This window comes from Sciurus vulgaris (genome assembly GCF_902686455.1).
Source record: "Sciurus vulgaris genome assembly, chromosome: 1".
NCBI lineage: Eukaryota > Metazoa > Chordata > Mammalia > Rodentia > Sciuridae > Sciurus > Sciurus vulgaris.
The window spans coordinates 145,321,971-145,338,397 of NC_136461.1; the positions used below are offsets into that span (position 1 = coordinate 145,321,971).

General features: G+C 37.0%; 1 protein-coding gene across 3 annotated transcripts in view; it reads left to right on the top strand.

Annotated features, from left to right (window-relative positions):
• Positions 1-15,674, top strand: part of PREX2 (phosphatidylinositol-3,4,5-trisphosphate dependent Rac exchange factor 2) — a 270,079-nt gene extending 254,405 nt beyond the window's left edge. For all 3 annotated transcript variants that reach the window (XM_079101557.1, XM_079101558.1, XM_079101559.1), the window contains 3 exons: positions 1,951-2,053; positions 8,885-8,952; positions 14,834-15,674. In XM_079101557.1, the coding sequence (XP_078957683.1) occupies positions 1,951-2,053; positions 8,885-8,952; positions 14,834-14,879 (217 nt within the window). In that variant the 3' untranslated portion in view covers positions 14,880-15,674. The remainder of the gene's footprint in view (positions 1-1,950; positions 2,054-8,884; positions 8,953-14,833) is intronic.
• Positions 15,675-16,427: the final 753 nt, after the last annotated feature.

The following is a 16,427-nucleotide window of genomic DNA, read 5'->3' on the forward strand; positions in this document are numbered from 1 at the left end:
ACACACAGTATTTAATATGAAAAGACAAATATAGGTACAGTTATTGATTTTGGATATGTTGGGAAAGAAAATATATGTATCCATTTGGATATATCCAGTGGATTTTTCTGGGAGGTGATATGTGATTGGTTCCAAAGAGGTGACACTTTGAGGTGCCCTATGAGAGACAGTGTCACTGGCATATTGATTTTCTGATCATAGTAAAATTGGCTTAATCTCTGGCAGATAATTTGCTGCTATACTGCTGTTTACTACAACTTGAAGAAGGGAGGAATAGGTCAGTTTAAAAGGATTAAGAGAATGGATAAAAATTATAAGCTGTTAAAATACCCTCATAGTGTGTGTTTGTTATAAGTAAAGAAGGGTGAGTCATGCTTTATCAGGAAAGTACAGACATGTTTCAGCATGATTAGAAAAAGGTAAAGATTTTTTCTCTTAGTGTCATTCAGCTGGCGTAATGAGCATTATTGATTAAAATGTTAAGATCAATAAAGATTTAAAGTTGGAGTAGAGGAGACCTTACAGAGGAGAAAAAGGTTACGGTCTGTTGAGTAGGCAGGCAATTAAATGCTTTGTAGAAAATTGATTTCTTAAACTTGAACTGTCATTTATACCTCTTGGCCTTCATCGGCATGGATTCTTCTGCAGAATGTGCACAGAAAACAATATGTACTCCTATAAGACTCATACACTAAATATTTGTGAACATCGTATACAACAAGAAGCTTGTTATTTAAGGTTTTCCAAAGAATTCTCCATAATGGTAATGAAAATGAAGCATGACTTGCCCTGCTCTACTATGCTTTTCATGTCATTGAACAGTCAATGAACTTAACTTTTTTCTCTTTAGAATGCAGATATGTATAATACGTGGTCATATTTTGTAATACTTAAACAGTAATGTCTTAAATCCCTCCTTTTCTCAATTCCTCAGGCTCAAAAATCTACCAAATGTATCAGACTTTTTATGTTACAGCCTCATAATCAAGGATCATGAGCCAGATATTCTTCACACAGAAGCAAATCCATTGTTATTTGCTGCTTATTATTATTATTTGTAGGGGAAAATACTGGACAGATCTGGAAAAATACATGACTAGAAAACCAAACCATACAGGGGTTCAGGGCAAGAGTGGAGAAAAGACTAATCAAACTATCAACAAGACAAAAAAGGAAGTAAAATCCACTAATATCAATTTTAAGTAAAACATCGCAAATTAATAAGCATTTTTTTGAAATATGGGCAGAGTACCCCTAAACAGTTCACAGGCCAATACCTGAAAAAACTAATGACTAAACGTGGGCTTTAAGGGGTGCTATGGAAAAAAACATGGACAAGTCTTAAAAGAAAGGGCTTAAATGGAAGGAAAAGAACAAAGCCTATTAGTCCCTCACTTCTGGTTAGGACATGTATTTTAGGGTTATTCTTTGTATTATATTTCCATATAACTAATTTAAGTTCCTTTAAAAACTTTTACAAATAGTATTTTAGATTGGGTTCAAGAAACAAATTCTTTTAAATCATACCTCACCTTCTTGAAACAGTGAATTTCACTGTTTATTTTTCTAAGATATTTGTGCATAAGTTTAATCTAGTAACTATCAATATGTAGAAATGAATGATAAACATTACAAAGACATTTCTTCTAAGTTGCATAAAAAATCAATAAGGAATAGTTAATTATAAAAGTTTTAATTTTCTTTGGAGGAGCTCTTTTACAAACAACTCATTATAAATTTGTTTCAATTTTAAATTCTTAATCTATGACTCCAGTAATGTGCCTGTTTAATCTATTTTTAAACAGATATTCTGGGTAGAAAAATCAGTGGTTCATTATCTAGCTACTTTGATTTTGGTTGATTTCTGATTTTGTAATCAGTATTTCATGCTTTCTGGAAGAGTGTTTTGGAAACCAGTGAGGTCTGACTTCCTCTTGCCTTGGCACACAGGTGCACCCTGAGCGTGACACTGGAGCAGGCCATCATTCTAGCCAGAAGCCACGGGCTGCCTCCTCGCTACATTATGCAGGCTACAGATGTGATGCGGAAGCAGGTGAGTCTAATGCATCTTTAGGGAGCTGATTTCTAGAACCTGGATTTGAAGTTTCCTTTGTTCATTTATCAGGTCAGGTGTCTGACTGGTGCCTTGATGTGTAGGGCACTTTTCCAGGCACATGACTTGCAGGTAACTCATGGGTGAGAAACAGTCCTATGGGATGAGAATTTAGGGTTCTCCAAGAATTTTGGACAACTCTGGAAAAAAGAACACCTGTGCAGTAATTTCAAGGAGTAAAGGGAATTGGTTATGCAAATTAGGACAGGAATGGATTGGGGGCTTGTATAAGGAACAAGATAAAGGACATATGGAATTTTCTGGGAATTGTAGGTGATTTGGTAAATCTGGGAGAATGGATTGGGAGAGGGACAGAGGCAAGGAAAAAGAAGAAAAGATTGAGCCCTGCTTACTTCTGGTGATCTCTCAGAGACTTCTATGCAATGCTAAGAAGTATATGTATTGTTTCAAGGTTAAAGTACTGACTTCAAATTTTCCTTTAGAGAATGAATAACAGCCTTTGGACTGTGTTTAGGTCACTGTGATACTCAGTTGAGAATGAATTCTCTTGTTAATTGAATGAACTTTGTGTACCACCACCCAATAACTTTTTAAGAGTAGTAGCTTAGGACTGGGACTGTGGCTCAGTGGTAGAGCACTTGCCTAGCATGTGTGAGGCACTGGGTTTGATTCTCAACTCTGCATATAAATAAAACTCCATCAACCACTAAAAAAAATTTTTTTTAAAAGAGAGTAGTCACTTAGTTTTTAACCTTTAGAATTCTTTCAAAAAAAATTTGAAATGCACTAACTTATAATTTACTGATTAGGAAATGGGCTTAATCTAGAAGAAAAGACAGTTAACCTACAGAATGACAAAAAAATCAAAAGACATCAGTGTCTTACTTTTTTCTATCAACTTTGAGCTACCACAACAGCAAATCTCTTTACTGATTTGGTTTAAGTTGTCCTCTGATAATGAGTGATTATTTTTTAATATATGCTTTTGTAATTATGACCACTTGTATTTATCAAAGATTTAGTGTATAACTCTTAAGCAAACACATAAATCCCTTTGGATTTGCTCCCAAGATTACAGTACAGAATGACAATCAAGCCAATGGAAAAAAAAATCAACAAAGAGACTACCACTGAGCTGGCATCTGCAATGTGGAGATCAGGCACAGTAAGGGCATATACATGACACTTCTGAAGAAGAACCCAGGAACTGAAGATTGACAACCTAGATCTTAGAAGGTCAAAGAGATATTTACTAAGTAAAGGTTAGATCTCTCAGAAGTATGTGATATACTGTTGTCCAGCTGGCAAAGGACAAACACAGATGAAAATTGCCAGAGGGCTCAGAAGAATTTTTGGAGCATAGCTATAAAATTATGCTTTAAAAAGTAAATCAAAACTTATGATTCGCCACATCAGAGTTGGTATTTGCATTGCTATGACAGAGATTAAGTGCCTTTTTGTTTCATTGTGTTGCTCTTAGAGTAAGTTTCTAGGAGGATGTGGAGGAGCCATCTCAAAATTGTGACTTATGGCAAGAAAAAGAAACTGGAATCAACCTTTCTTTGGAATATTCCACTAAGGAGGTTAAGTCACTACGTATATATTCCTGTGCTGTGGAAATGAATAACCATAATTCAAATATCTTTAACTTCCTAAAACCAAAAATGGAAATAGAAAAAATAGAGATAAAGCAAAGACAATGTTATATAGGCCCTAATAACTCATTTTGTGGTGCAAAGCTCCTTAAAGCATGGTGTATTTATATAGTATTAATACATGATATTTGAAATATAACTTAAAATACTGAAAAATTGTGCAGTTTCTTGTAAAATCTTCATTGATTTCTAAGCTGCATTATTTTCCCAGTATTTATCATTCTTTCATGCTTTTGTTTTTTTTAATACATACATTTAGAATAGGTAACTGTCTTTCTTTGTTGCTGATTCCTTGGCACCAAGTTATGCATCCCAAAGAACTGATTTAAAACTGCTTTGTGGAAGATCTTAGGGCCTGGGACCCTCTTTTAGGGAAAGCAAGCAGGGTGCTGCTGTACAGCAGATATTTCTGCAGTATTCCTTCTGTGGCTGATCATCTTTTCAGTATTCAGCAGAGTACATGGTGGGCTTAGTGGCCGGGATCCAGTCCCCAAGCCAATTCTTACCCACTTATGATCTGAGCCGTTAGAATACAAATCTGAATCAAAACTCTAACTTGGATTTTCTGTCCCTTTTGCCTTTCAACCTCAGAGAAAATTATTTAACCATTTAGACTCAACTCTTCAGAGATAGGTTAGAAAATTTGCCATCTTTACAATACATTAAAGTATTTGAATTATTTCATTATCAATTTGAATTTTTATATATTAAGGCATAATAATTTATTAGCTATATATTGAAGTTTTGCAATAAATAATATAACGAATAAGCTAAGATCTTCAGTTTCTTTCTAGAAACAAAGCTTTTTGACATGATTTATTGTTCTTATTTACAATTTCAATATTATTTTCATGTAGAGATTTTGTGTATGTATTTTTTATACACATGATATTTTAATTTGTTGCTCAAGTTCGTAGAAAAGATAAAAGAAGGGAAAACTAACAAATGCCTTGCCTTTTTTATAATGATTATAATAACCATAAGCAGCTCTTTTATATAACCAAGTGATCTGATTAATAAAAATATTGAGGTCTACTCTTTCATTTTTATTATAAACTTATTAAAGTTTTCTATGCTATAAATTATGCATACCAAATGTCCTTTGGAGGAAATCTGTACAAAAGTTTGTTATCAAGGATCCTACTAGTCACCAAGAACACAGACCTGCAGATGATGAAGTCCTGCCTAGTCTCATGGTAGACATGTGTAGGCAAATTGCCATGATATGGGCATCCACGGGCAAGTGCTCTAAATGGTATAAAACCTCAGTCTATCAGGACACAGAATGGGAGCAAATGAGTAGACCATGGCCCCTCAATGGCTGGGAAAGTGAGACTTATTCACTGAGGTATCAGTTTCCCACAATAGTACCGAGTACAAAGTTAGTGCTAAATGATATTTGTTCAGTAGTGGTTCTAACTAGGAAGATTGGGAAAAGACATCCTGCACAAGGTGAATATTTGATCATGGCTAAGAGCACAGATTCTTGAGTCTAGCCACCTCAGTTGGAGTCTCAGCTCCATTGTTCTTTATCCCTGTGACAAGAGTTTAGATTCTCTATTCCTTAATTTCCTCACAATTATAACAGAGACAATAAGAACACTTGCCTCCTAGTGTTTTTATGAGAATTCTGTAAATCAATAGACTTAATGCACTCAAAGCAGAACCTGATTTACTGAATGACCATTTATTAGCAAATAAAATGATATTTTATTTGGGCTTCAGAGAATAAATGCAATGCAGATCGAGAGAAGGGGAATTAGGCAAAGGGAGCAATGTGAATGCGGATGTAAGAATTCAAGTAGGGCTGGGGAGATAGCTCAGTCGGCAGAGTGCTTGCCTTGCAAGCACAAGGACCTGGGGTCCATCCCCAGCACCCAAAAAAGAAAAAAAAAAAAGAATTCAAGTAACTGGCATGTTGAATATATGAAGAATTATATAAACAGATTCAAGGTAAACTATACCAAGAGATGTGTTCAACATGGTGAGCATCAGATTTAAAGAAAGCAAAAAATATTTCTATCCACTACTTAATGGAATATTATGGCATTGTTGACAAAGAATTAAACATGAATACTGGGCTTTTGTTATTGAAACTTTTTCACATGGATTTTACTTAAAAATTCTAAAACTAATTTATGTGTACACTAGGATTGAACAAATAAGTAAAGATGTTTTAAAGAATGAGAAGCCAAACTGTCAGTGACTGAAAAAGAAGTCACACATAAGGAAAGGGTGAAGACTAAAATCTAAAATGAACCCTGTGGTACTAGGTTGGAATTAGCAGTATCCATATGACTGATGGATGCACACACACAACACACACATAGATACAAACTGATACAGGAATGATATGATGTGCAAGTGTGTGTTAGTAAACAAGCCCTATCTGCTGGAAAGGCCTGGAAGTAGTTGTGTTACCAACAGTAATGAATACACCCTTATGCAAATTCTGGCTTCTAAATAACTGTATTCTAATGAAAAGAGCCAAAGCCCTTGGAGAAGTGATAAATTACCAACTGAGAGAGAAAATGAACCTCGAGCATCTTGAAGTTCCAGAAAATAAAGTACTAAAATTAAAACATGAGTGTATATCAAAAGGGCACAAGAAGTAATGAGAAGGAGCTCCCAGTAGCCAAAACTAGAACAATTTGAGTGCAAAAATTAATAAAAATATTGGATTTCTCATACAATGAAACTAATATATCTAAGTCCATCCTGAGTTAAATATATAATTGAATAACTAAATAATTTGAGGAAAAGAGATAGCTCATCTTTACAGAAGAATCCAGTCATAAACACTACACTATTTTTGTTGCAGATAAAACATACCTGTGGAGGCTAACATAGTGAGTGAACATTTAAAGAGAAGCAGGATGTTTGCAAAGTCTCATACTATGTTCCCCAAAGTCTTTGTTAAGTCTGCCAAGGAAAGGTGGTAATGTTATAGTAGAAAAATGCAACAGACGCCACTTAAGCCAAGTTAATGTTACGGGTCGTAAGATCTATTGGCATCATGTGTCCCCAAAACAATGCATAGAGAAGGGCACAACATCACTTCTGTGATTTTATTGTAAAAGAAAAAAAAATGCTTTTCTTTTACCTAATCATGTGAAGACAGCAGACAAGGATACATGGAGACATTCTGCAAGGTAATGACTAGCCCTCATCAAAAGTGTTAAGGTGATAGAAGACAAGGAGAGACTAAGGAGCTGCCCGGGGGGATGAAGAGATCTGAAATGAAATGCAATAAGGGATACAGGATTGGGTTATAGAGTAGAAAATGAATATTAGTGGGGGAAATATAGAATTGGAGTAAGATGTGCCATGTAGTTAACAGTATTATGCCAATACGGTTCCTGGTTTGGGGATCATTATACTGTGGTTAAGTAAAGGGTAAACATTAGGAGAAATGGATGAAGCATGCAAAAAATTTCTGTTCTATTTTCATACATTTTCTCTAAATCTAAAATTACTTCAAAATAGAAAGTTTTAGCTACTTAATTGCAATTTCTTAATCCCATCCAAACTGTCTTTTGTCACCAGCACTTCCACCCCCACCGTTTCCCTATTTTTTATTAGGTCCATCCTAAGAAAATATATTGTTTTAGGTTTTCTTTCATTTTCTCCTTCTTTCTCTTCCCTTGACTTAGTTCAGTATTTACTAGCTGGAGCATTTCACAGTTTCTTTTTTCTTTTTTTTTTTTTAATATATATTTTAGTTGTGGATGGACACAATACCTTTATTTTATTTATTTATTTTCATGTGGTGCTGAGGATCAAACCCAGTGGCTCACACAGGCTAGGCAAGTGTGCTACCACCGAGCTACAACTCCAGCCCCAGTTTCAGTTTCTTAAGCAACCTTCCTTCACCTATCCCCAGCCACAAACTCTGCTGTTTGATTCTCTATAATAACTAATTTCCATTAGGAACTGAACAGTAATTATAACTTTATTCATGAACTTGACCAATTTTAGAAGCTTTTTTCATTGCTAAGGAAGATTATCTTTGCTGGGTGCGGTGGCACACGCCTGTGATCCCAGCTACCCAGAAGGCTAAGGCAGTTCAAAGCCAGCCTCAGCAACTAGTGAGGCCCTAAGCAACTCAGTGAGACCCTGCCTTTAAATAAACACATAAAAGGGCTGGGGATGTGCCTCAGTGGTTGAGTGCAGAAGAAGATGATTAAGGGGAATTGGGGGAAGGGGAGGGGGAGGAAGAGAAGGAGGAGATGATGATCACCTTTAAAATATAAATCTTGAGATAAAATTTTTAAATTTCAGAGATCCATGTGGATATGACTTATCCAGAAATACTTTAGAACTATTTTTGAAAGCATTTTCTTGCTAAATGCTAAATATTAAGTTTAAAATAGCCAACTATTCAGCTAAGGAAAAACAGGTGCCTGACTGTAACAGAACCATGATTTCTGTTCCATGAAGGTGGTAGCACAGCAGGTATTTATACCTTGCTTGTTTCCTGTTTTCAGCTTTTTTTTTTTAATTTAGTTATTGATGGTCCTTTATTTTATTCATTTATTTATATGTGGTGCTGAATTAAACCCAGTGCCTCACACATACTAGGCAAGGGCTCTACTACTGAGCCACAACCCCAGCCCTGTTTTCAGCATTTTAAGTTATTAATTGTGTCTAGGAATGAAGACAAATGGGATGTTGAACAGAAAGCTATTAAACTTATTTGAATGGTTTAGATGTCTTTAGAAGTAATTATTAATAATTTTAAACAGCATAGCATATTTTCTTTTTTCTCCCCCTTTGCTACTGGGAATTGAATCCAGGGGCTCTGCCACTGAGCCATACCCCCAGTCCTTTGTTATTTTTTATTTTGAAACAAGGTCTCCCTAACTGGCTTAGGGCCTTGCCAAGTTACTGAGGCTGACCTCAAACTCATGATCCTCCTAGCTCAGCCTCCTGAGTCACTGGGATTACAGGTATGCACCACCATGCCTGGTCATATTTTGATTTCTTAAAAACATTAATTTCAAAGATGCTCACGTGATGATTTCTCTTAGTCCTTATCCATTCTCTCTTGATGTTAAATACATTGTTGGAATAAGTATTCTACCCTCAGATATTAATGATATTTAAGTAGGTAGAAATATAGTATGCAGCTAAAAGTGATTTTCCTAATTTCCAGGGAGCAAGAGTTCAGAACACAGCAAAGAATTTGGGAGTGAGAGACCGGACCCCTCAGTCAGCTCCAAGGTAAGTACATCCCTGTCTGCTCTTTCTGTAGGGTTCACTAGCTTTTCTTCTACATGGCTAGTGCACCTACTTTAGGATATGCCCACTGTGGTACTGATAGTATTCCTGGGCTTTTCTCTCATAAACAACACTCAGCAACTAAATGTGATTAGGGGTAAATGATCTCATAATTAAGTGGACATCATCCTATTTTGCACATTCCATCATGAATTTATAAACAAAAGTCCACACAGGTACAGCTAAAGATTTTAATCCAGCTGTGCCAACAACCATAATGCCATTTTCATTTATCCTTCTATGATCATCCATATTCTCTCCCTCTGTCATGATTCTTTCCCATCTGTTTCTATATGGAAAACTCCTACTTAACCCACAAAACCTACCTTAGATGTCATCTCCTGCTTGTAGTCTTGCTTGAGTTCCTTTTTTCTGGTCTCCCATGGTATCTTGTATATTGCTTTATGATAGCCCTTCTATCATGTTGGTTAACATGTTTCCGTGCCCAAACTGGATGTGATTTCTAGGGAGTCAGTATGTATTTTAGATTTTATTTATTGCTCACTGTGGATGTCAAATATCTAAACTGATTTCAAGAACATATGAATGAGTAAGTACACTAATAGGGATGTTGTTTGAGATGCTAAATATTCACAGTTCACACATCATCATAAGAAAGGACTCTAATCTACCTTTAAAATAAATGAACATAGTTAGCAGCCACAGAGAAGTGTTTTCAGCTCAACTTCCCTGGTGATTAGGGTAGGCAGTCATCTATCTTGAAGTGGAACAAAGCTAACTAATTTCTTGTACATTCGATTGTTTTTATACATTTGCCTTTGAACAGGAAGTAAGCTCCTCCAAACACTGTCACAGACAAGATACTTTTTATTTGTTTTTATTTGCAACACCATTACCAGAGCAAGAATGAAGACTGCAGCATTTATGAAGTTATATTTTATTCTGAAAAACTGCATGGACAGTGAAAATTCTTTCTAAAGGAAAAACATATCCCCCCTGAAAATGGATGAAGCACTCATGTTATCGTTGCATTTATTTTTAGTGCTGACTCCTAACTCTGTTTAATCCTCATCTTGTTAACATTATCTTCCATAGTTGATTAGATTAGAATTTCTCATTTTATGCTGCTGAAGAATCATTTCACATAAGCATTGTGTCCTCAAGGCCTTGAGCAGACATGGTATATTGTATAACAGACCCACTGAAGTGTTAAAACCCCAGTAAGGAAATAAGATAATGGCTCACAAGGTGTTTTTAGCTAGAGCTTCTAAGCACTAATAAACAGCGGGGCTGGGATGAGACTTTAGCATCCTGATCAATAAACCAGGATGCAGGCTGAACACAAGCAACTGATGAACTCACTTGTTTTCTTTATTGGTTTATGTAATACTTGAAATGAAGCACAATAAAATTAGCCAGCTATAAAGTTGAAATAATAACCCTGAGAGAGAAATTAAGAGTAATTTTTAAAATGTACTTTGTTTACTCTTTTGTTCATTGTACAAGCATCTATTGAAATGCAACCCACTCTGCTATGCCTCATGGAAAATGTAAATCTGAAATAGAAGGTAGCTCTGCCCTCAAGGAGCTTTCAGTTAAGTAGACTCGATGAGGAAAACATTGTAAGCAAAGGTAGAGTGTGAGAAGCCATCCTTGGAGGATGCAGAGAGGATGCTGAGGAGCACAGAGGGGCTGGGATCCCACCAACTGGAATATCACTCCAGCCCCAAAGGCAACAGTTAAAGAAACTTTTGCCTTTCTGAGACCATCCACAGGCAAAGCTGTAATGTTTCTGGAAGGTACCTTCACAGAGGTCTGGTGTGCTCTCTCTGCCTGAGATGGTCCTTGGTTCGAATCTCCCAACCCATCTCCATCACAGTATACCACATGTGATAATAACTGTGACAAACCAGGCATAAATTGTCATGAGAACACAGAGAAGAATCATACACAGCCAAAGGAGGGAGAAGGAAGGTCACACAATACTCCTGGTGCAGACTCTGGGCCCAGAGAAAACATCACATTCTGAGAACCATACTTCAGTCTGTGTGACTGACAGTTGAAAGTGATTTAAGAACAGGTTTATAGTTGAGGCTCAGTGGTAGAGTGCTTGCCTAGCATGTGTGAAACACTAGGTTTGATTTTCAACACCTCATAAAAATAAACAAATAAAACTATTATATCCATCTACAACTAAAATATATACATATATATACACACATATATATAAAGAATAATGTACAGCAAGACTGGAGAAGCAGATCAGGAAGAGCCTTATCAGAAATACTGAAGATTTTTCATTTTAACTTGAAGACAATAGGGAGGCATCAATAATCTTACTATTTGGAAGATCTTAATTTTAGAATTTATCTCAGGTGACATTAGAAGGGTCCATTTATAAGACTGAAAACATGGTCTGAAAGAAGACTGTGATGATGTTGAGAACCCAGATGGGAGGGTGAATTAAAGCAGTACTTAGAAGGTAGACTTCATAGTCTTTGGACACTAATTGAAGGGGTCAGTGATTACTGCTACTGGGAGAGTGGGTGAGGGGAACTTCCATATGGGTTGTTTTTTTGGGCAGTTCATACTGGCCTGAAGCCAACAAGAGGCAAATAGGTGAAGCTGTGGTCCTGTGAGTCATCAATATTTAGAAGGTCAGTGAGGATCTAGAAGTGAATTTCATTGCCGTGATGAGTGGATAAAAGATGAGAGAAGATCCAGAACCCACCAGAGATATGTCAGTATTGAAGAGAAAGCAAAGGAATAGGAGTGACAGTCAAAGATGAGCAACTGGAAAAGTTAAAGGAAAATAGGAGCTGGTTTTTCTGGAATTCAGAAAGGAGGAAGTGGCCATGATCACACCATAGAAAGAGTGAATGTATTAATTTCAGCAATCAGAATGCTGGAGAGAGGAGTATTAGGATTTAATAATGCCGAGGTAGGTTGGGTCTGAGTAGTGACAACTTAAAATTCTGCTCCTGGGAGTGGGTTTCCTGGACATCCTTGGCCCATCACATTTTGCATACTCCCTCTAGGAATCAGTGTCTGAAATGTGCCAGAAACTGCTTTTGGTTTTAGGATATCAAGATGGATGAGAAACACTCCATGTGCTCTGGGAACTTGCTGTCTTAATAGAATGGAAAGAAAAAATAAATTTGGGCCATCAGATAAATGTGTTGTGATTGAATGGCAGTGACGTAGGGGTTGGAGGTAGACTTTCTCTCTTTGGCTTCCATGTTTGCATTGGATTTTCAAAGCAATTAGCCAATTTTCGTCAACAACCAAATATTACACTCCAGATGTCAGATCACTAGTTGTGGCATATTGGCCTTATTTTCTGTTATGTCGCAAAATCTGGAACTATTTTGCTGTGAAACTTGATTTTATTTATGTAATTGGGAGGCAACATCATACTATAGTGGTTAAAAATGGGAAAAAAAAAAAAAAAAGGTGATTTTGAGTCCCAGACCCTGCTATGTGATCTTAGTGAGGTTTTCTTTTTCTGAGATTCTGTTTTCCAACTTACAGGATAAAGAGAATTGTCTTGAGATAGAGTACCATTAGTAGTTTAACCTCCGAAGAGGCATTTGCTTTGTGGTCTCCTTTAATACATCTTTTATTTTTGCTGTGTAGAAAGATAAAGAGCCTGATCTATAGAATCAAGTTTGAAAGTTCTTCTCTCTGCTAATTTGAATTTGGACTGAAACACCAGCTCCAAAATGGCTGCCTGAGCCCAAACAGGAATAGGAGAAAGTAGAGCCAAGAACAGACCTCATTCCTGCAGGGCACTGGTGTGCATGAGTGTAATGAGAATACAGGAAGGACCCCAGATGTTGGGCAAACAAAGGCCTCCCATTGCCCAACAATTTAGCTGCCAAAGCACAGATGCCTCAGAGCAGAGTTGAAGTCCAACTCTTTACCTATTACATTTTACTTCCAAACTTCATCTGCCTGCTCTGAATTCCCACAGCTCCACAATTTCCATTACAAATGTGTCTGAACTCAAATAACCCTGAGTCGCTTCCAAGAAGCTTCAAAGCTGAATCTGTCCAGCTCCACAGAACCCAGAGCTATTATTTCATTAGGTGATCACAGGGAGTAGCCTTTTCTCCAATTTGCAAGGCAGACATTTCAAAGACTTGTCTACCAGTGGCGTTGGTTACATTCTGTGCAAAGGAGGAGAGCAAGGTAATGGAATGTGGTGGCCCAACCCAGATCTCTTGGGGCAGGACGTCCACCACCCGTTCTACCTGAGTAAAGCCATTGTGCTTTTCCCCTTGTTAGACAGCACTGTCAGGGAAATAAGAGGACAGAAATTAAGGAGGAAAAGAAACTTCTGACATTCTAATTTTTCAGCCCTGAGAATGCAATTTGAAGCAACACCCTATCTTTCAGCTGCAAAAGAACATTTCAAGTACATCGGCTCAATTTAATACATTATTTTCTCCAGGAAGGAAGAAATAAGCTTTTCTGATGTGACATGTCCTTAGTTCAGTATCCATCTCTTCCATGCAGATAACATATAGAGCATAAAGCCACCTTCCAGACTTGAAGTACATTTTGAAGACCTTCAAAGATAATACAGTCTGTTTCCTAAGAAAGTTCATGTTTTTAATCAAATTTACAATTCTAAATTAAATCTTTCTCATTATTTCCCATTGATTTAGAATTAGTATGGAATTAAATGTCAAATTTATAATTTACTAAATAGGTTAACGACTCATTTAAGCTGTGTTCAACTTAATCTGTAAATGAATCACTACAGCTAGCCTTGGGTTTGGACTGCTTTTTAAAAAGGTGAAAAGTTGGGACTCACAGTGTAGCTCAGTGGTAGAGTGTGTGCTTAGCATGCATGCAGCCTTGGGTCCAATCCTTAGCACCAAAAATAAACAGATAAAAGTGCAGCATTGAATTCTGTATTTGAAGTCATTAGCTTAAGCTCTGCAGTGGGACCAGTGTGGCCTTGGTCACTATTAGGGGTAACAGTTTGTAGTCTAATACCCACTCAAGGTCAGCCCATCTTCTTTCACGATACACTGCAAGTAATGCATATGGCCTTGAGGTCACTAGGTTTAGGGTTATCTGGCAGCTATGATGTTTATTTTTACTTTGATTCTAGAGTTAGGATTTAACCATTCAGAAGAATTTGGAGACTGGAACTTATGTAACCCTGCTAATTCCTCTGAGTTTTGTGTTAGTGCTCAAACAACTAGACCTGGGCTGCAAAGGGGAGCATATTCAGGCATCTCCACAGTTATAGGGGATTCTTTGACCTACTTTTAGACTCCACTGACAGGTGGGTGATAGATAGCAGAACCAGATGACCAGTCCTTAGGAACCCCCAGTTACAGTGCCTTTGAGATCCAGGCCTCCACCACAGGCCATGCACATCCACACCTCGGGCAGAGTCCAAAATGCATTAAACTTCAAAACGGGTCAGAAAACCAGCAGATCCCTGTGACATAAGTACTGTGTTCCTGTAAACAAGATATTCATGATGATAGAGGTGATGGCAATTAATCACAATAATATCACCTCCTGGAATTCAGAGAATAGATTTTTTGCTACCAGCAAAATAAGCAGCCTGGGTTGGCAGTACTGGAGCAGAATAGCAGGTTTTAAAAATGCAATGTTGCATAATTAGTAGCCATTGAGAGACGTAAAGAAATCTGCTTTTGTAAATCATAGAACCAAAATTTTAGTTTGCTAATTCATTTGCAATGTTAAGTGAAATAAACAATGGGACCTTGAATCATAGAACCAAAAAATTATATCCAATGTATTTGTTCTACCAATGAAAATATCTCAGGTAAGGGAAATACACTGGGCAGATGTCAAACTTAACCTGTGCCTTTTCTAGGCTGTACAAGCTGTGCGAGCCCCCTCCCCCGGTTGGAGAAGAATGAAGAAAATCAAGGAACCAAACAGGCGGAAGCTTCCGAACACTGGCCATGACTAAGTACATGCTGGGTCAGCATTCACCAGCAAGCTAAAGAAAAAAAATAAAGAGAAGTGGTTTTTGTTTTTTGTTTTTTGTTTTCCTCTAAATCTTCCCCATAGTGTAAATAACTAATGCTCAGTTTCTACTTGGATATTTATGCTGGAAATGAGTAGGAGTTCATTCAGACTATTCAGCCTCACAAACTGATCTTTCTATAGATTGACCTTAAGTCTTCATTTTTAGGGCAAAATTCGTCTCTGGAATTTATAGGAAAAAAAATTGTCAGAGATTATTGTGTCTCCTCTCTGATTCATGAATTTGATTGTGTGTTTTCAGTTTCTCCAAATGGATACATGTAATAATGGATAGTTTTGCTTGAAGACGTCTGGCCACACTTGGCACATCATCATGTTGAAAATGTTAAGAATGATATAGACTGGGAGTCATAGGTGTTCTATCCCCCATTTTTGTCAGAGGAGGGTATACGTGTGGAAGCTGGAAATACATGCTTCCCTCTTTGCCCTCAGGGCTGCTCAGTAGAGGGGAAGAGAGCTACCAGGCCTTCAGCAAGACTTTCTTCCATTGCTTCCAAGTGTACTTTATGCTCATGGGCAAGTCCAATGAGCTGGTGCTGTCCTTGGTCTCTACTGTGGGCCTGGCTTCCTACGGACACATGTCCTGCATGCTGTAGCATCAGTGACCCTGGGTAGGGCATGGTGGGGATCAGGAAGGTGAGGGAAAAGGGAATGGGTGAAGAAGAGAAAAATGAACCTATTTAAAAACTCACATCTCTACCTTAGAAAGATACCTAAAACTCAGGCTGGGGCTGTAGCTCAGTGATAGAGCACTTGCCTAGCATGTGTGAGGCACTGGGTTAGATCCTCAGCACCACGTAAAAATAAATAAATAAAATAAAGGTATTTTGTCCATGTACAACTAAAAAAAATGTAAAAATAAGAAAGAAAGAAAGATACCTAAAACTCTCAATTTTATGAAGCCTTTCCACAAGATGTCAGACTCTTTAAAGAGTATACCATCAGGTCTACTTTCTCAATCAAGGTATTATACAAGACATGAAAATAAAACTTGTTATATTTTAAAAGAACCATTAGAAACCTTGATTATGGACACAAAGTATTTTCCATCTTTATTCTAAAGTATATGTAATTTTTGTCATTTCTCTGTTGATATGATATATTGTTTTATCATTGTGATTAATTAACATTTATTTTAAATTCATAATTTTCAAAATCATGGAAAGATTCTTATTGTGGTTGTAATAATTCGAGTCACACTTTGCTTAACAACAGGGGGAAGCTCTGAGAAAAGTGTCACTAGGCAATTTCCTCATTGTGCAAATATCATAGCGTGTGCTTACACAAGCTTCAAGAAGGCTACAACATCATTAGTCAGATGGTTAAATTTGTGGGACCCCTGTCATATATGCTGTCCATTAGTGACCAAAATGTCATTATGGAGCACATGAAATGTATGTAGATTTAGACTAAGTTGT